The following is a 20923-nucleotide window of genomic DNA, read 5'->3' as shown; positions in this document are numbered from 1 at the left end:
GGGAAAGGCTACAGATCTCGATGACTGGCCTGCTCTGGCTGTGCGCGTACGCTGCAGCTCATTTTAAGCCTGCACTACCCACAGCTATTGCAGGCGCAAAGCTATTGCTAAGGTTAAAGCGGGCTGTGCAAACTTGAGTTCATTCCATCTGCAGAGAGTAAAAGTTTAGCGCAAGATGCACGGTGAGCCGTACTAAAAGATCTCCGCGGTTTTCACATTATTCTGGCCCGAACACGGACAGCATACAAACATTTCATAATTTGTGGCCAACCCTTGCATCAGTAATACTACAGCAACAGAGGACATTCGTTCATGACATGATATTAGTGCCACAGCGAATGTCCTCTCCAGCATTGTGCTGCTGCAAAGTGTAGCACAAATTTTTTGGTGATGACACAAATATGACATTGCTGCACAAATTTGGAGTGCTATGCATCGCCACTGCGCAAAAAAAAAAAATGTGCTTGTTTGCTGCACAACCACAGCACAGCTGCCACTGTTGCCTTTCATCATGGCACTTGTGCAGAGCATCTGTACAGTAAAGCAAAACGAAGGAAAAGGCCAGCAATCTATACTCTACCTCACAACTTTTTGGCACTGAAGTGGAAGCAATGTGGCACACTTAAGCCCTAGAGGCAATGTTACTATACCAGGAACCCTGTTCTGCTCCACATTTGTCACTGCCTGGCTATTTATGCGAATGCAAAATCTCATGTGCCAAGTGGTTTTAGTGCAACAGCACTTATGGGCACACTTCCTAGTTCTGTGTTGCTGCACAGAAAAACGAAGGGGTGCGAGGAAAAGAGAGCTGAATGGTGCTCTGCTGTGCCGTCAAGCCACCTCGTGTCCAGATCCATGGCACCTTTGGTGCAACACAGAGCAAAGCTGCACTTGTGCCGACTATGTTGCATGGGTATTCGCCAGGAACAGACAGAGACTGGCTGCACATGAGTGTGCAAAGACTGACGTATTGGCTGGCACAGCCAATACAGTGAATAACAATGAATGAATACAATATGTCCCATGCAAACTGCTGTCCAAAATGTTGTGTTAAGCAGGCATGGTGAATGTGGACCAATTTTACCTTCCTGGACGACGCTCCGCTAGGGCATGCTGCATAGACAGTTTACTCTTGATGATGTGAAGTCCGAGGGGACTGATTTCTGTTTAAATAAGTAAAGTAGGAATTAGGATGCGTCTTCTCAATATACTTCACAGTGAAGGGACAAAGCTTGGGCTTGAATTTGGCAAATTCGAAGTAATGAGATTCCATTGTGTGCACAGTGTAGGAAGGGAAGTGCACTGTAGAGAGGTGCCATATGTCATGCATTGTAGCATTATGTAGAGAGATGTATGTAGAGACATGTGCTTAAGGATCTTGCGCATACACATGATCTCAACCATTACTAGCCAATTCCAGGTTCAGAACTTCTGCTCCAGTGCCAAAAAACTGCGAGCAGAATGAAAATATGCTCTTGCTGCATAAATTGTTCAGAAGCAGAAAAACTGGGAAGCTATGTTATGCAAGATATGCAAAGAATGAGCGATGGCAAGTGCATGCTAAAAAGTGATAAAGCTTGAGCAAGGCCCATATGTTTCAAAGTGCCCATTCAAGATCTGAAAAGCTGTCTGACAGCACAGAGAGCAGCAACCACAGAAATTTTGTAAGGCCTGCATAAATGAGATGAACGAGCACCTTACTGCCACATAATGTTAACTGCCCAAGAGATCCCATTTCGCTGCATTCTCCATTGCTCCTCGACCATGACAAAAATATTCCTAGCCTCTAAAGCTTAGTCTGGTTGTGTTGAGGGTATCTAGCACTGGAAAGCACCCCCTTGGCCAGCAACACATTCCATGGCAAGGGAAATCCGACTAACCACAGTGCTACGTTCAGAAGCATGGCATCTTGAGAAGATGTGACATTTGGCATTGCTCACTAACCGAATGTTCAAGTTTACTGCTTGTTGGTTAGCACCCACCTTTCTTTTAGCTGGCACATGCCAGACAGAGCAGGCAGCCCTTCTTCACTCTAGGTGAGACTAGTTAGGTAGTGTCACGCTTTGCTGCCAGACTCGTAGACACTACTTTTATGCCTCTGTTCCACTGCCTGGTTGGGCAGGCCTTATAGTAAAGCATGTGTGGGCCCTGCACAGAAGTTAAGCAGGGGCATTGCAATGACCATAACTAGGGTAGCTAGTTCAGGCTGCACCGAAGATCCCGAGACACCCAGAACCAGCCGAAGCAGCACAGAACTTCAACTGTCATCTACCTTGTGCTGCAGCCTGTCAGCCGAGGCACGAGTCCTTATGTGAAACACCATGGGCACAGAGTGGCTGAGTGCACTGCCGTCACAGCACGAGCGGGCCAGGCATTGGAGACCTTATGATGGCGGACAAGCACGACGGCACTGACTAGTAAGTAGGAGAGACGTGTACAAACTGGAGCCAGGTTGGCCTTGTAGAAAAACGGCAGCAGCGCAGCTGGGGTCAGGGCTTGCGGAAAGGCCGCACCAGATACATCTTGTCTCCCTTGGGGCTGGTGTATATTGGCGCCCGCTTGTAGTGTTCCACAAGATCGTCCAAATTGGAGAACCTTCGCTGACCGATGCAGTACACACCGTCCTCCACGTGCACACGGAAGTGCTTGTTGCGCTGTGGTGCCTTGAGGGACACGGAGAGGTCGCCAACCTGCAAGAGTCACCTCAGTTTGTTGGCAAATGACAGTTATGCCTAGAAGTGGTCATAACACATCTGCTCCTTACATCAATGTCAACAATGAACAAGCTCCGAGTTCAGATTTCGCTTTATCTTTCTTAAGATTATGTTCACATCAACGTCTCATATACTGTCAGCGTTGGCCATTCAAACTTAGGCATGTACAAATAGAAAAAAATTACCTTGAATTGATTAACTGAACAATGAGAAAAAGAACTAAAAATTAAAAATGGTAACCACCGTTCATTGTTTATTTCAGAATCCACACGGTATTCACAAATAAAGTTAAACTAGAATTACACCCCACAGAAAAATCTGGCATAAATTATAATAGGATTTCGTATACCAGGTTTCTGTACAGAAAAAACCTGCATGAAACTGGGTGCAGCTGTCAAGGGACACTGCAGCGGTTTTTAAATGTGCCAATACTATAGATTGTTGAAGTAGGTTATTTGTTCATCATGTCTGAAGTTATTTTTCGATTATGCATAAAGCACCTGTGCAATCGCTGACTGAAAGTGCGCAGTTCAAATTTCCCGCACCCCGCGCGACTGCTACAGAGGAGGAAAGTGGAGAGAGAAACCCCGCTTCTCCGTCCGTCGTGACGTCACTGTGAGGTGCCGCAGGCATTCAGAGCCAACAGAGGGAACTTTCAGCGTGCGCTGTTTGTCTCTTGCGTGCGTTGCGGATGTTCAAAACACGTCAACTTAATGTTGTGCACCTGATACAACACAGCTCTGCATGTGTTCGGATGCACGAACATCTGTGGACGCGACGGTGTAGTCTTCCATCGAGTGAAAAGCTCGCGGCGCAATACGGTGCTGCTGAGAAGAGATATATATTCAAGCCGACCAAAGTAAACATTCTATTCGAAGCATTTTTGTGACTGTGACTACATGTAGTTTGTTCCTAAGGCGATTTCTATAGAGCTTTGTCAAAACGGCATGGCTGAACCATTAAGCGGTTCCTCCTATTTCCTTGCACAAACGACTCGGGCCAATCACCATTTCTTAGAACAGCTGTTATTAAAGGAAGAAAAAAGAGGTAAGGCTTGTATTTCGTAGTTCCAATAATTCCTGACTATTCAGGTCTCATTTGTATCTGAACCGTTGCGTTTAGCGTTGATTACGATCCGTTCATGGAGTGCAATCTCGCGATGAGACGAGCAGACAGCATCAACGCATAATTGTATTCGCATGTCTCTCTTTTTTTTTTTTTTTTTTTGCGAAGAAGCTCCGCGCAACGGCTTCTGTGCTAAACATGAACAACTTATCAGCAGCACGCGCTGATGATCTTTGCGAACAAGCAGATGATTAAGAAGAGCCCACTGTTGTGTCGCAGCTAGGTTGTGAAGGCTTTGCGAGATCCTTTCCAGCACAGCACATGCCTAATATGTTCGTGGATCTCTTATGGGAGCATTATTAGAAGATAAGGTGTGTACCGCACAGCTCAGTATAGATGCATTCAGGTAAGGAACGCACAGAGCGAGGTTTCCTTCGATGCGTACAAGCAAAGCAATCATCGAAGTTGTTCATATATGGCCTTGTGATGTTGCACCCGTTGCTGCCTCATCATTTTACATAGTCCTGTCTTGTTTGGTGACGCAAACTAATTTATAAATGAAAACGATGAGTCTCTCATAAGAAAACACATTTCACAAAATAGTTTTTTCATAAAGGTATGGGCGCTTCGGATTTATCGTTCGGCTTTCAACATACCTCAGCCGTCAATTCACGAAACTGATCGTACGATAAAAGGGAAAGGCTCTCTAAGTCTGCTAAATGTCATATGACTCAAGCCGCATTCTGTGCACATTTGACATGGTTTCCAGCACAATGGCTTCATCAATGTCTCGCATGCATTGCAGAGCTCGGCAACCGTGCTTCGCTTATTGTTCATTTGTCTGGTGGCAGCTGTGTACTGCTTCATCCTTTCTATAAAATTGTTCGTTTCCCCAATATAGGACGACTGGCACTCAAAGCAGGATTTGGTACACCAAGCCTTGGGTTCTTTTTTTTTTTTACAACAATGACTTTTTTGGGGCGGGACGGGAAGCACCCTGAGGCGGAGGTCGTAGATAGGGCATTGTTCGCTGCCCTTCCTACCCAGGAATATGCGTGCGGAGGGCCATGTATACTTCGTCTCACAAGATATGTCTGCAGCACTGCGAAAGGCACAGAAGCCCTTGCAATTGTGCTCCTAAGTTCCTTTCGCCCCTGCGCACAATAATAGAGAATTGTGGTTCTACTGGCACCCCCACCATTTTGGGGGGCGAGAGGCGCGTAGGAGCACAATTGCCTATTGTAGTGCGCGTGATTCTGATTGGACCGGGATGCCTCTACCATTCGCTGGGCTGCAAACATCTTGTGAGACGGAGTATAGCTTCTGCTAATAATGACACGCACCACTTTTTAAAATGCCTTACTATAACCAAAGCAAGTTTTTATGCCAAATCAACGCTCTCTACAATGATAGTGCTGCATCGTTTGCGGGCGCATCTGGTATGGATACATGCGGTGAAAATCCCAAAAATGATTCGTGTGGAAATGGCGTGCCATAATGACATTCACAAAGCTGCAGAAAGCGGCGATCAGCACACAGCGCAGCAAAGGAGCCGCATCGGCAGTGTCGTCACGCAACATCTGGGCCAATCACAGGCGGCGGCGAGACCCGCGGTGAGCCCCGTCGCGCGGGCTGCATATTTCTGCTGAAAAAAGGCTATTTCTGCTTTTTTCTGCCTAGTTTGAATCGGATATTCCAGTTCGCAGCATGATAAGCTGTGGGTTTCTGCTGAAAGCCCAATTTTTGCAAAACGTGCTGCAGTGTCCCTTTAATGCAGTATCTTGTCAATCCAACCCTCAAGGGACCAGGAAGAATGTCCGGATTAACTGAACACTCGAATTATCGAATGGACCTAACGAAATTCCTAAAACTGTTCGCATCACAGTAATTTTACCCGATGAGCACCGGTACAACTGACGTCTGAATTTGAGACGAAAGCGAAATAAGAACGTTTTTTTCAGTTTCATCAAGTGCTTCACTTTGTGCACACTGACCCTCTTCACAAGCACGCACACACACAAACAAAAAAAGATTCCTCTTCATAAAACAGCCCCGTCGCGTTTTGAGCATGCTTCACTGCAGAGCCCACGCGGTTAAGCATTGTGGTGAAGTACGCAGTGAGGGGAAATTGAGGCGAATTTCCAGTGTATTTGTCAATTTTCGAATATGAATCAAACACATTCGATTCATATTTGAAATTCTGAATATTAGCACACTCCTATGAATCAAACTAGAAGTTGGCTCAGTGCTACCAGGGCCGATATGGAGTTAGTGCGTCGCCTGGTAGGTTATATTTTTGTTTCCTGCATAGTTTTATTTTTCCTGCAAGAAGGCAACTCTTGACTCCCATCAAGTTGAAGTTTTGTCGTAATGTGCTCACAGCATGATGTCAGCCTTGGGTAAGCGGCATGCTAGGAAATGTGCTTCAGGCTGTTCTCTTCAGCAACAAGTATTTTTTTATGTATCAAGCAGCAGAGATTGTTATGAGGATGTTGCATTGGCGGATGAATGTGATAGCGTTAATGGCCTAATTACCCAGGGAGTCTGGTGTCGGCATTGTGTGTGAAAAATCAAGGGCATGGCACTGGCAGCTGACATGGCCGAGCAGTGATTCTTCTGTGACTTATGATAATTAACGTGACCACATGATATCAGAAAGTTGGGAGAAGCTACCAACTCAGATTGCTCACTTGGGGTGGAAACATGGAATAAGAGTTATCGTTCCAGTGTTCTTGGATGCTGAGCCAGGCACGTTACGGTTAGGCCACACAGGCAAGTTCATATAGCTTGGTCAAAGCAGAGCTTTATATGTATGTAAGGCAGTCACCTAAGACCGATAGCTGAATAACGTGGTAGCTTCGTATTGTGTGCTAATAACGATCAGAAATATATTAGAGACACAAATTAAGGGATGTATGCTATTGCATCATGCCTTTAAAGGTGAGCAGAGCTTAAGAAAAGTGTTCCCTTGTTGTTTTTTATTGCAATGATGAATTTGCATGCCTTCAGCCAGAACGCCTGTAGCTGCATCCCGTAAGTTTCATTTTCCACTCTCTTCACTCCTGAAGCTGGTTCACAAAATGCACTGATGTCATGAAAGACATTTCTGTTATCTGTAATGTCTCTACACCACATGGGCAAGATTTACTTCCCCAAGCTCAAAAAATGAATTGAATTCCGACGCTTCAAAAATGCGATCAACTACTTATGATTGGTTGATAACGGCAAAAAATATTACGAGATCATGTTTGCATTAATTTTTTTATTTCAAAAAAGGGTCTTGAACAAAGATTTTGATTTTAGTAAAACCAGTGCAGCCTTAAGAAGTATTTATTCCCTCCATTTTCTTCATGCGAGTAGATGACCTCAAATGTGATGGCAGGTTTATTTTCATGTTTCTACAATATTTTTTGTCTTCTTCAAACTGCGCTCTATGAAACCGATGCTGAAAAATACATTTATCAATACAAACATGCATACCCACATACAAACAAGTATACGCACTTATATACTTAGTGCAAATCGTCGGTTTCGCTAACCTTTGTTGTGCGGCGACAGAAAGGGTCGAGATATCTCATAGACTTTTCGTTTGTACGCGCAGTTTTCAGCTCGGCTTGTTCGTGCCCTCTGTAGTGCACGGAGAAGTCAGGTTATGCTTCCGGCTAGATCGCTCACCGTCGTAAGTGAGATAGCCGATGTTGAGGCCCACTGATTTCACGTCTTGGCAAGCGGGCATGACTGCGGAAAGCAACCGCTTCCAGTTGTTCATCAGGTTTACTGTGTCACTGGTTTTCTTACCTTTGAGCGCCTCTGCAGTGAACCAGGGAACTGCGTGCACGGGCATGGAATTTGTGCACGCTCGCCGACAGGCGCGAGTTGTTCATTTCTGCCCAGCTAATGCTTGTCCTTCTCTGGGCCGCGTTTGGGAGAGAGGCCGCTTCTGTTGGGGGAATTATTTTTGAATATGTTTTTGTTCAGCGTCTCTTTTTGTGTCTTTTAGCCCCTTTGAAATGGACATCAGTGTGTTTTTGTGTGTGATGCCTGTGCACAATGTGGAAAGGAAGGCAGTGTGTACGCGATCTCCTGGCTTTGTGATGCAACAGAGGACACTGCTGCACTAGTGGAACGCGGGTGCGGAGGTGCCTGCATCGCAGCCTGGAATGAAGCCCATTTTCACGGCCATGGGTGCCTGGCAAGCTTCACCACCACAACGCGACTTTAACGGATGAGCTGGTTCCGGCTGCCGATTCCGTCAAAGGTACGGCTCCGGTGGACAATTGTGCCAAACTTTTACCGACGCCCCATCGAGCACGGTGCGACCATTGCAGATATGTAAATTAGAATTTTATATATACATGTAAAGTTTTGCTTTCAAGTGATAATTCTTGCATTTATTTAGTTTTGTGTGATTTTGAGCACTTATCTTATTTAAGCCGCATGCGGTGTGCTGGGCTGTGTAGTTTTATTACTGTCAGTACTGTTGTTGTGTAAGCGTGTTTGAGGGCTGGAGGTATGGCTAAAGACTGGCAGCTCATTAATGCATGCTTTTGCAGGCAGTTTTGAGCTGTGCTTAATAACCGCCGCTCTGCTTTCCGAGTGACGGGGGCATTTAAGAAGAGGGGAAGGGAATGTGGGGGTTGTGTTCCCAAAGCGACGCGAAACATGCAGCCGGAGCTGCTGCTTTGCTGGCTAGGTACCCCCTGTGGGGTCACTGCCAGAGGAAGGGGATGGCAGCCATGCTGCTGACCCCTCCTGAAGGGAGCTCTTTCGAGAACTGTTGCTATAACATCCGTTCCTCTTCCTTTGTCGGTCGGGGCCACCTCCTGGTGACTTAATGAGCTTGACGCGAGGCCATGCGGGGGAAGCAAACGGGGAGACCGCCTACGACTCGAGCAGCAGCAGGTGTGTACGTTTTCCCTCGGGGTTCCCCGGCCCTTGGCCAGGGGACAGCGGGTTGTAAACATGCGCGCACCTTGTATGCTTGCTCGAGACCATCGCCTTTGCGGCGTCGAAGTTTCTGAGTCGGGAGGGTTTGGGTTCTCCGTCATAGCCGGCCAATGCCGGTGGCGGCGCTCTCTGAGCCATCGACGTGCAACCTGTGTCGTTGCCATGTGCTCCGCGGATCCCTCATCCTCCCTCATCATGTGTCGTGCGTGCTTTGGCCACGCGGCTTGCGAGCGCCCTTCCGAAAGCGGAGCCGCGGCATCGCTTTCGGATGCTGCAGCTGGGCTATGGGCTTGTACTGAGGTCTGGGGGATCAGTGCAGTGTTTTTAATATGGCTTTCTGTGTAATAAACTCTTGTGCTTATAAATTGTGCTCTTGCTTCCTTCGGAGCGGAAGCACAGGAGTGCAGTGCATGCTGGCTGTACCCTTGGCTAGCTCTGGCCCGAATCCGTGGTATGTGGGTGAAGTGGCCACACACCATCTAGCAGTATCGAATTCCAAAAGTAGTTCCACACACCTCACGTTCGTGTCAGAACAGACAAATGCTCAACTGGCCAAATTTGCTCTCCACAAGCAGAGCCTCGGCTGTTGCCGGCTGCTTGCAGCATTGCTCTGCGGGCCGCGTCATACCAGCGCTTCTTTACACGCGTCCTGCAATGTAAGCGATTGTCGATTTCAGTTCATTGTAGCCAAGACTATACTCGGCCATTTTCATTCGCTAAAATTTGTAAATTTTCTCGCCCCTATCGCGAGATTCGTATGCATGAAGGCAGCGTTAAAAATAGTGCACGAAAGTGGTGCCTCAGTGCGATGCAAACTATAAAGCTGCGAGCATTTATGTGCCCTCCTTCATCGTCAAAGCAAGTTTAGCAACTAAACGAAAGCCCCTTCCACTACTTAGTCTTTCCCAGCCCCTTGTATAGCGTAGGAATTGGACATGTGACAGACTCCTTAACTTGGCGCTCTTTCCTTCCTTTTTCTCCCTTTGTTCCCATCCCCACGTGTAGGGTAGCCTACTAGGCATCGCCTAGTTAACCTCCCTGCCTTTCTATTCTACTATTTCTTTCTCTAGGACGAAAGTGTAGTGAAACAAGTAGCTCCCGACATCAGCGCCGCTATGAGCAGGTTTCCGCGATAGGATATGATGTTGCCCACCTGTTGGAGAGCAATTTGGCAACAGCTGTTGGCAGGCGACAAACTGTTTTCAAATATTTCGTGTTGGCGCTTTGTAACAGGATCGCCAACATGATGCAAACATCATGTTGGCAGACACAGCTGGCCAACTGCTTCTGTAGTGTACTCCACCAAGGGAGAACACATGCAAAAAAGCAGAAGAGACGACACGCCTACTCACTGAAGTCAGGGGTTTTGGTTCACTGGACATTTCAATGGCATGAATTGTTTTTTGGCGGCAAGTAAAACCCTGGCAAGTACAAACCGCAACCGAAACAGCTGCGTACTAATAATATGATGATAAATTATGCCGTGCAATTTCATGCTTCTAACACTGTGTTATATATATGCTTAGAGAATTGCCATGCACCATTTACAGCACAAAAGTAAAACAAAAAATTTGGTGCCTCTACCCCTTCAATGGTGATTTCTGAATAATTTATTGTGCAGTGGCTACTTTTGGGAGTGGGATTTTTCGCAGCGGCAAAGTTTCGAAGGGGAATAGGGAGGGGGGTGAAGGTCTCGTGTATTCGATTATCATCTCAACCTTCCACATGAAAAGAGCTGCCAGAGTTGGTAGCTCTTTCCAACTTGGCCATGCCATTTGGTGTCATAATTCGCACAATCTGCTCATCAATCACACGTCCGGTGACTTCAATTAGTGAGAGAACTGACAGCTGAAGTGCCGTTGCACCACGGCCTATCACTGTTCGGACATGTTATCTTCCAATTACCATCTGCCAGAGGCATGCCCATGATCTTTCAAGGCTGTGAGGCTTCAAACAGTATCTGCCGCTGAAGAAATTTTTTTTCCATAATGGGCGTACTAATGCTCTTGCGTTTAAATAATCTAATAGAATTGCTTCATGTGCACTTCAGTTAGAATGAATTTGAGGGTGAACGCTATAGGAGAAAATGTGGATATCTAGAAAAAAGAATGAGCATCTTGTGTTGTCTCGGAATTATTTTCTTGCGCTTTTAGTAAATGAGCAAATTGATTTGCTGTCGCCCGTGTTGTTGTTACAGTAAAACCTCAGTGATACGAATCTCATGGGGTCACAAAAAAATTCGTATCATAAAAACGAACGAAAATAAGTATGCAGAAGCATGGAAAAAGCAGTCGCGCAGATCTGTTTACATCCGAGAAGGTTTATTACGGTCGCGCGGTTACAGCCCACTACTCGCGGCGCACAGAGCGCGATGTTTGCGACGCGCGGGGCGCGTGCCTCCGCGGACTTCTCGCGGCGCGTACAGCACGACAAGAGGTGACGACGTGCAAGCTGTGCGGCGCCGCAGACTGCTTGCAATGAGTACAGAGCGACTGGTGGTCGCGAAGTCTACGATGTGCAGCCCGTGCGCGCCCTCCGCCGCATGCGCCATCGACTACTACTCACGGCCGCAAGCCGCTGCAAACCTTTCGCGGCGTGGAAAACAATCGTGATGCCAGCGATGTGCGATCCGCCCGCCTCCGCGTACTTTCGCGGCGTGGAAAACGATCGCGATGCCGACGATGTGTGATCCGCCCGCCTCCGCGTACTTCTCGCGGCGCGTACAGCATGACTGGAGATGGCGCCACAAACTGCTCGTGGATCGCGATCGTGGAGCCAGTGATGTTTGGTTCGTGCGCACTCGCTGCCGCCAGCTATGATGGTTGCGATGTCTGCGATTTGTCGGCCACGCGCCACTGAAAGCTTTTCGTGGCGTGAGCGCTACAGAAAATCGCAACATCCGCGAGGTGTGGACCATGCGTCACCGCAAACTGCTCGTGATGTGTACATACAGCGCGGCTGGCGATCACGAAGTCAACGATGTGCGGGCGGTGCGTAGTGCTGAAGGTTGCGGCTGCAGCTCGCGTGTTCGTATCGTTCGTTGTGGCGCGGGAAAGTGTTCGGACCATCCGAAATTTTGCACATTGTGCACAATGCATTCTGGCCGGGGAATTTCGCAAATTCGTATCATCCCGAAATTCGTATCACCGAAATTTTATTGTATTTCCAGTTTTTAAGCAGTGCCGCGTTTAATCAAACGAAGGCACTCTGAATAAAATTATCATTTGTAAGAGAGCGCTGGGTCTCCAACATATTCAGGTCTTTGCACATCCAAGAAAATTACCCCCGTGACACTGCAGCTCTCACATTTAACTTATCATCTTGTTTCAGATGTGCATCAGATCTACTACAAAAGTACACAATTCCACAACCCGACGCTAGTCACAAATGTCAGCACTCGGAACAGATAGCATGCCTGTACATAAAATCAGAGTGAGCTCACTGCCTTTAAAATGAATGACCTGCCTACCAGTAAAAAGTGTCCTTACATTTGTCTCGCTGTCGCGAATGAGGAAGTCCCCATCAACTGCATGGTCGTTGAGCACCTGGTCGCACTGGGAGCGTGAGATACTGCCAAAGTACCACTCTTTGGCATGTAGCTCGGGTCGTGGCACCACGGCAGGTTGTGGCACTGGTGTCGATGGCGCAGTAGTCGTCGTCGGTGTGGGTGCTACCACCACCTACGCCCAACATTGACATAAGTACGCAAAGGGCTTCTGGCACCCCTACTAGCATCTTCCTACAAACTCTGTGTCCCAATCACTATGAAACATGGCATCAAACACATTAATTCACACCAGGCTGGTTTCAAACCAGCCTTTTACGTACTGCACAGAAGAATAGTGTCAGCAGCAAGGTGCAGCCAAACACAATTCCAATTCATCAGCTGCCTTCTGCCAGCAGAGGAGAGACGTGTGTTGAAAGCGCTCAACGAATTTGCCGCTGACGACGTGTAGCACCATGGTTTCTGATGCTATCACACACTGCCAAACTGCAATGTAATTAAGTGTCCTAATTAAGTGCCCCCCCCCCCCCCCGACTTTTCTTGCTATGGTTAGTTAATTCGAAAGCTTTTTGCGGTCTCAGTGACTCTGAATTAACGAAGTTTTACTATACATCATTACAAAATAATCTAATCACAAAATCAAGAAAATTATGGTATGAAAGAATAAAAACGATACATTTTCTGCCAATATTGCTCCTTTACATCCATGCAGATGGGCAGCTTCCTAGGAAGCACTGCTAACTGCATGCACCATGAGAAAAAGAATGTACCTACCTGCACATAGTTTTTAGGCACCAGACCTGTGTCACCCGACTGGTTGCGTGCTTTCCACCAGTCGGGGTCATTTTCGGGCTTCTCGATCACTTCGAGCTGCTCGCCCTTTGTGAAGCTGAGCTCCTCCTCATTTTGCGAGGCAAAGCTGTACAGTGCCACCACCGTTTCCAGCACCACAGGCCCATCTGTAGGGGTGGCCGCCTCATCCGGACTGGATGCTTCCTCCTGCAATGAAGAAGCCATTGTCACTTCACAAAAAGAACTGGATTAGATGCAACGGCACCTTAATCCTCAATTGAAACTCTTCATACTCTAACCATTGTTGTTTTAAGAACTGATGCTAGAGTTGAAAGGTGCTCAGATCAAGTAAATGACATAAGAATGCACAATGATGGGCAATTATACTGAATCAAACTTCTATACAGTTAATACAGTTAGCAAGGGCTATACTCTGGTTATGAGGCATGTTGTGGACGGTTTCAACTCTCTTAGACTGCCAGGATCCTTTGAATGCACTGAGAGTGGCAGTCCATCCACAAGCACTTTTGCATACCACCTCCCTTCAAAATGCAGCTACTGCTGCTGGGTTATACCCCTTGTCTGTATGCCTCAATTGCTGCATGCCACTTTTCTCGTGCAATCCCACTTTGCTGCCGTTTAGTTGTATGCCTTGGGAGCTATTTCCCTGCTATTACAGTTGGGAATGAGGGCCAGCAAACAGCACCTGAAGGCCGAGAAGATGTCTGAAACAGATAGTGATGCACAACGCGACTTCCATCAGCTTTATATTAAGCGGCTAGTGAATTTAGTTATCCATGTCAAGAAACAGGAGGCCTTTAGCTACCTTGAAGCCCTTTTCCACTTTCTTTACCAGCTCAAGTGGTAGACATTACAAACAAGCAACGAACAGGTCAACCTGTAGAAGCACATTTCGTTCAAAGAGCGAGTCAGAACTAAAGATAGGTGAAAACTGATTATTTATTTGATTTGGTTTATGGAGTTTAACTTACCAAAGTAACTCAAGCTATGAGACGCCGTTGTGAAAACACAAAGCAATGTAAAGCTAGGGGAGACCGGTGTACAAATGAAGCACAAAATAAATTTTCTGCAGCAAGGGTGTTTCATGAAGCCCCTGCAATTAACTCAGATGCACCGAGGCAAGCAGGCTTGTCTAGAGTGCTGAAGCAGTGTTCTGCAGGACAAAAAATTAAATGTTCATGCACTGCTTTGTTTCAAGCACTGAACTCGTACTTTCATTTGCACAGGCATGCGGCAGCGTTTGAGTGCAGAGATCACCTGCGAAAACCATTATCTGTTTTAATATCTCACATAGTACACTCCGCCGATCACAGCTTGAGTGCTCTAGACAAGATTACTCCTGCCTGTGAGTGGTGAGTGATACCAGGGAGAACACGGGAGTACGCAACAAATAGCCTCGAACCTCACTTGCGGCAATATGTGGTGGTTGCTGTTCACCATGGCGAATAGGTTCCTCCATCTTGGCAACTGCTGCCAGTGGCAATTTATTTCCGAGTTGGACAATGGCAATGGGCAACAGTGCAAAACAGAAAGAATTTGTATACAGAAAAATGGAATAAAGCAACAAAAAGAAACCTGCTGGCTAAATTATGTGACAGCTTAGTTTGAAACATTCGGTGAAAACCGTCTCTCCACAGTGACATTCCTTACTTTACTGTCATTTCTTTTTCTTTCGCAACTTGGGACTTCCTTGAACAAGCTATAGCTTGGAGGAGTACCAAAACTACAATGGATTTTAGTCGTGCAACAGCTCGGCGTGAAGCTCCCGATAATGGCTCTCATTGCAAAAGCAACATTGAAGCGTGTTGCCAACCACAGTGAAATCTACTTTCCATTACTGTCATATGCTGACCTGCACTCTGCAGAGGCAGTGGCACGGGAGGGTGCCAATAGCTGACAGTACCCTTCTTTCCACTCGGCTTCCGAGAGTGGCCACCATGTACTGCCATAAGTGCTGTTCAAAGCTATCTGCTACGTGCTGTTGTGTTCTCTCATAATGCTCAAGGCAGTACATATATGAAACCCCTCGAAGAAACAGGCTAGCACATGGGTCGTCTTCATAAGAATATAACTATGTATACCCCTGCGTAAAAGTGGAGAGGCCACGCGAACTGCTGCAATTAACATTTTTCTGAATAAAAAGATGCACCTGAATAATTAACAGGGCAAGGTGGCAAGTATATTGGTGAGTTTACCCCATGCAATAACGTAGAAATAACCGCTTTACCATCATGAAAAGCTGACGTGCAGTTTTGTTGAAACGCATGGTCTCTCCACTTTTGCGAAAGGGTGTACAGCCTGCATCACTCTTGTGTACAGCACTAGAGCAGCGTGTACCAGGCGACAAAAATTGCAACTGGAGAGCAGCTGCTGATTTTTGATCAAGGTTCTCGTGTGTACCTTGCCTAAGGTCAACATGAAACCACTTCTGCATGTCGCCTCTCGAATACAACAACTGCAACGAGACCTCACTTTGCAGAGATGTGTGCCACCTGAATGATCTACACAAACCTAACAAAAACTTTACATGATGGCATGCTATGCACACATTACGGTGACAACAGAAGCAGATTGTATTAAGGACAGAACGCTGAACAAAATATCTAATGGGATTAAGGTGGAAATTAAAAGATCTTGACCCGCATGGTATAGATCAAAAGTTACAATATCCAAGAAACGAGGTTTATAACTTTAATTTGGCTCTGGAAGTCACACGAAAACGACTGATGTCGCCTTTTGGGGTAAAGCGTTGTAATTATCTCTGTAGTAACCCACGTGACCACATCTTGGGAAAATGTCACTGGTTTTCTAAGTGCACAGTGTTCTCTGTACTTTTGAAGAGAGCTCGCGTTGCATTATATTTTGCACTCTGTCCGCTGCGCCCATCAGCAAAACCCAGCCTGCTTTCACATCATTTACGCTGTACTTTTACTGTTTGCCCTTAGATAGCGCCACAGTATTTTGAAGTTCTTTGGATGAAGCAGTGACCACAGCTTACTAAACCTTCTGTCTATGATGCATACATTCCTGTGCCATAACGCCCTTGGATTTAGGAAATAAACTTAACATTACTGTTCTAAAAATGTATAATTACTGTCTGGTAGGTGAAATGATATTAGTTTTGGGTAAACCATTTTTGCCAATGTGCATTTGTCATTGCAGTCGCTACTCATGGTTTCCAGCACAGAACTACATAAAAATGGGCGCATGCACTGGTAGAAAAAATTTCTGTAAAAATTTTCTAGAGCGTTTCTGGCAACACCGTTATGGAATTGACCACTCAAGACAGGAAGGTTTACATTCTGTAAAAAAAAAAAATGGACGCTTAGAGAACACTGTTCTGTCCCTTTAGGTGCAGACTCCCCATGCCATTAATGTATCGCGGGTAGAGAAACGGTAAGAGAAAGAGTTGCGAATGAAGATAAACAGGACAATATAGTTTCATCACCCGAAGGTGGAAACGGGTGAGCTACTGTAGCGACCCACAGCTGGCAGCAGGCCTGGGAAGACTCCTCGAATCTCCCCTAGGACGTAGCAGGAGGGATTGGGTTGTTGGAAATGAGTCGTAAAGCAGATAGCAATAAGCACAATACAGAACATGCAGGCCATATCTGTGCTCATAGCAGCCAGTGATGCCCTATGAGCCATTCACAGTAAAGCTATTTCATCAGATTCCAAGTTTCAATGTGCTCCAAATTAAAGCTTGTGCATCAGAAAGATATTGCAGAGTTTGTTATGCATGCATCCCACTTTTTGCTTTCAAAATTAACTTGTGGCCCCCTAGCAAGTAACGAGTGGAATAATGAATTTCAGCATTTCAGCATCACAGATGCCTGCTGGTAAGCACTGGAGAGCCAGCAGTTTGTAAATCTGTTGCTGCTGCCAATGCAAATGAAGCACAATGCTGGAGAAGTAGAAAGATCTGTGGCCCAGGCTCTGGAAATTGGAACCACAACTCCAGCAGACTACAAGCTCTTGCATACAAATAGCAACTGCGCATCAAGTAGAACGTTCTGTTCTGTACTAATTCGAACATAAAAAAATCAACTAATCTCTCTCTCTCCCTGTTTTTATTAACTAGATGGTCTTTTCTGAAATTATGACTGTCAAATTAGTCTAGCAGAAATGGACAACTCTCATACCATTTCTCACGGGTTATACTCTGCCAATGCCAAGAATTTACTGTGGTGCACTAAGCTAGCTTAATATGAATCTTAACTGGAACACAAAGCATTGCCAATAGAATGTGATTTAAAGAGACAAACAATCTGACCAAAAAGTGCTGCGAGAGTATATGGGAAATTAATGACTTTAGCTCAAGACGTAAAGATTGTTCATTGCCATAATGAACAAACAAGAATTCTTAACCTTAAATTGGTACTAAAAATCGCCTAAACTACGCTGAAGCAACATCTAATGGTGAAAACTTCCATTGTCGGCGTATCCCACTATGTGAGCACATTTATGTAATATATTATTTATATATTGTTAAGTGAATCTTTTTTTCCCCTTCGAGTTCAAATTCTATCACAATTCACATGCTCTAAAAGTGCATCCACCTATCAAAAGCAATGCTACCTTCAATCTGCTGATGAAGTGCTTTGAACATTTTTTGACAGATAATGCCGCAGCATTCAACATCTTTTTTTTATCAAAACAGTAATTACTGTCCGCTAAAACCATAATAAATGAGGCATATGTTACTGTGGTTTAGTTGCTTTTAATATGAGAACTTAAACTGACGCTAGGCTATACTAAAGCAGCCCAATTACTGTGTGTCAGCCAGAACTATATTAGTTTTCAGTTCATCACTGCTAGCATGCAATTGCTACTATGCTGGCTGAACATGATTTTCAGCAGCAGGATACATAAAAGAGAGTGCATCCACTGATTGAAAAATTGTTGGTAAAATATTTGTGTTTTTGAGAAAATCATTGTGGAATTCAGCACCTTGGATGTCTAGCTTTGCATTAAAACAAGCTAGGTCCTTAAAATTGAATTTTTGCACACTTTAAATTCTTGCCACATACGCCTTTACACATAAAAAGTGCTATATAATAAAGGCAATAGCCATGGTTGATTATTTCAATTAAATTTGCCCATTCAGTTGGCTATGCGGTTGTGGTGTTGAGAATGAGAATACAAAATTCAACCTCAGCTACAATGGCTGTGTTGCAATGAAGTCTAATGCCTCTGTCACATGAACACTTCCGATTCTTTTTCATAGATTTTATCACTCATTGCCTCCTGTCAACGATGTTATCAGACCACCCTACCGCTATTCCCACAATACCCAACTCAACGCTGTGTATCTCCCGTGCACTGTCACATACCAAAACTCATTTTTCGTTCACACTGCCAAAGATTGGAATCATCTGCCTGACCATCCTGTCACCATCAGTGACCTGCCACGCTTCAAGTCTTCAATTGAAGTCCATCTTTCAAGCCTTTCCTCATAAATATCTTTTGCCATGTCTGCCCACCCCTCATGTAATGTCTCGGCTCGGGACCGTTGAGGTATAATAAATAGATAAATAAATAAATAAATAAATAAATAAATAAATAAATAAACAAACAAACAAACTCAATCTGCATTGAGGTTTTCAAGGATATAAGCATCCGGTAATGCACGGCCGTTTCGAATGACCATTGAGAAGTTTTATTCGTGTTCGTTATTTGACGTCGAGGGTAACGACGCCTGCTTTCGAATGTGCTTGAAAACTCATGAGCGACTGAGGTAACGGCTTTGAGCCAAGCAGGCTCGAGCTCGATTGTACCGCATGACAACCTCGATCTGCACTGAGTTGAATGCAGATCAAGTTCAATGAGAATCGAAAGAGTGTGTGACAGAGGCATAGTTCAATGAGGATCGAAAGAGTGTGTGACAGAGGCATAAGCCCGAAGACACATGTATGCTGTTCAATGTTACGCACTTTCTCAGTATCGCATAACAGGAGGTACCACAGCAAATTTGCAGGCAAGTAGCTTTTACTGGCAGAAAAATCTACTGCAGATTGCAGAAGTGTTTATGTCTCTTCCCTTTCAGTCTGCTATTATTTGTTTGTACGTTACAGGCTCCTCTAAATTCTAGGCACGAGTTCATATAGCACAGAAAATATAGCTGCTCATATAAATACAGGCAATGCAAAAGCTGCCTCGCAGAGTTTATGCCTGAGTGGCAGAAGTAATCGCCTCAGAACGGTCTGTGATAGTAAATGATAGTAAAAAAAGGCTGCATAGAAATCAAATCGTACACCGGATTATGCAAAGCTGAAGAGGCAGTCAAGCAGAGTCGAGATGTAATACATGACCGAGCACCCATCATGGCTTGCTAGACAATGTAACTGCCCTTCAGAGGCCTGTTCAACACAATAAAAGTCATAGCAGAAGGCTCTATTGAAATGCACTCGTAGATCGGGTTATGTAGCATCCAACATCACTCGTTTTTATGTGATACAATGAGGAGTTTGCTGAATAAGAACCTAAAGGGGTTGAAATTTATCTCAAGCTGCCCACTATGGTGCTTTTCTTCCTCTTTGTCTCTTTATGAAATGTGACCACTAAGAGTAAGAAGTGTGGATTTTATATTTGCAGTTTTCCATTCTACTCAGTATTGCCGTAAAGTGAACAGCTCACTATTCTAAACACTTTCAGCACAAAACACTTTAACTAAAAGCTCAAGTAACATTCAGTGATCATCCAGAAGCTTGCATCAGTCCACACATCCCAAACACTGACAGTAATCATGCACTGCCTGCCAACTGCCTTCCTAGCACTGCGTAACGCAGTCACGTGACATAAACATAACGGAATGTGTAAAGTTTAGACCGTTAGGCCACTCGAAAATCAAGTGCATATGACTGCATGAACGAAACGCTGAAAGCGAGTGACAACGCTAGGATACGTAAAGACACATTTGAAGTGCGCCTTCAGTTTCACTTAGAGATCACACTCGAAAGCAGTGTCGCAACGATTTCCACTCGGGTGGCAAGACAGCCGAGCACTCGCGGCGTCCCTGCGCGGGGGGGCCGGAGAGAGGTGGCGGAAGTGCAGCAGTCGCAACGGCGGCATACACAATCGGCGCACCTGGACATAGTTCGAAGGGAACCATCCGAGGTGGCCGCAGTGCTCGCCCTTCCACCAGCCGTCGCTGGATTTCTCCATGACAAGCACTCGGCCGCCTTTCACGAGTGAGATCTCGTCGGCCTGCTTGGCCTCATAGTTGTAGCGGACCAGAGCCGTGCCGCAGGCCTCGGCCGGGCCCCCGCCGCCGCCGCCCGGCTCGTCCGCAGCCACGGGCGACGAGGCCGGCGACAGCTTGGCCTCGCTGCGCTTGCGCACCCGGCGCCGGATGCTGTCAAAGAGCGACGGTTTCTCGCGCTTCACGTAGTTGGACGGCACGAAGCCCGCCTGGCGCTGCGAATTCTGCACCTTCCACCAGTGCTTGCTGTCGTCGAGCAGCACCAGGCGCTCGTGCTTCCGCAGGCTCAGCTCCTGGCTGCCCTGGGCCACGTAGTCGTACTTGGCCACCACGTAGGTCTCCTCGTTGCCGGCCTTCCCTGGGACGACCACACCAGCATCGCGGGAGGGATCAATGACGGCCGTCACCACCATCCCGGTGGTCCACATGCACTGCTCACCGGACTTGGAGTTTGACATCTTTGGGCGCTGTGCAGGCCCCTGCCGAGAATGCGCGCAATTCTGTTAAGGTAATAAATACTAGTCTAGAAGCACCGATTTTAATCGCATCTTAGTCCTAACCATCACTGAGATTCATGACACTCCAAGAAGCGGAGGAGGCACTCTCTGAAGGCGCTGGAACGGGAATTTGTGAGATATTGCGAGAGCCACGCGAGATTTCCGCCTGCCGCTTTCTAGA

General features: G+C 46.1%; 1 protein-coding gene across 2 annotated transcripts; it reads right to left on the bottom strand.

The window, feature by feature from the left end:
• Nucleotides 1-447: 447 nt before the first annotated feature.
• On the bottom strand, nt 448-20857 carry dock (SH2/SH3 adaptor protein dock). Of its 2 annotated transcripts, XM_084593141.1 has the most exons (5): nt 20685-20856; nt 20131-20603; nt 13006-13230; nt 12215-12406; nt 448-2690 (listed from the first exon to the last, which is right to left on the bottom strand). In XM_084593141.1, exons 1-5 carry the CDS (start codon nt 20701-20703, stop codon nt 2490-2492), a joined length of 1110 nt encoding a protein of 369 aa, XP_084449267.1. In that variant the 5' UTR covers nt 20704-20856; the 3' UTR covers nt 448-2489. The 2 variants fall into 2 exon arrangements, with proteins under 2 accessions (XP_084449267.1, XP_084449266.1); XM_084593140.1 differs by having other exon boundaries at nt 20131-20857.
• Nucleotides 20858-20923: the final 66 nt, after the last annotated feature.

This window comes from Amblyomma maculatum, chromosome 2 (genome assembly GCF_055883805.1).
Source record: "Amblyomma maculatum isolate TAMU_Amacu chromosome 2, ASM5588380v1, whole genome shotgun sequence".
Lineage (NCBI taxonomy): Eukaryota > Metazoa > Arthropoda > Arachnida > Ixodida > Ixodidae > Amblyomma > Amblyomma maculatum.
The sequence above is the reverse complement of the archived record's forward strand: the minus strand, read 5'-3'. Positions and strand labels throughout refer to the sequence as shown.

Coding starts and splice junctions, on each gene's coding strand:
- dock (XM_084593140.1), bottom strand. CDS start 20,703: ATGTCAAACTCCAAGTCCGGTGAGCAGTGCATGTGGACCACCGGGATG. Junction 13,231..20,130: donor TCCCTTCGAACTATGTCCAG/GTGCGCCGATTG, acceptor TCTTCATTGCAG/GAGGAAGCATCCAGTCCGGA. Junction 2,691..12,214: donor TTCGCGACAGCGAGACAAAT/GTAAGGACACTT, acceptor TGACTCTTGCAG/GTTGGCGACCTCTCCGTGTC.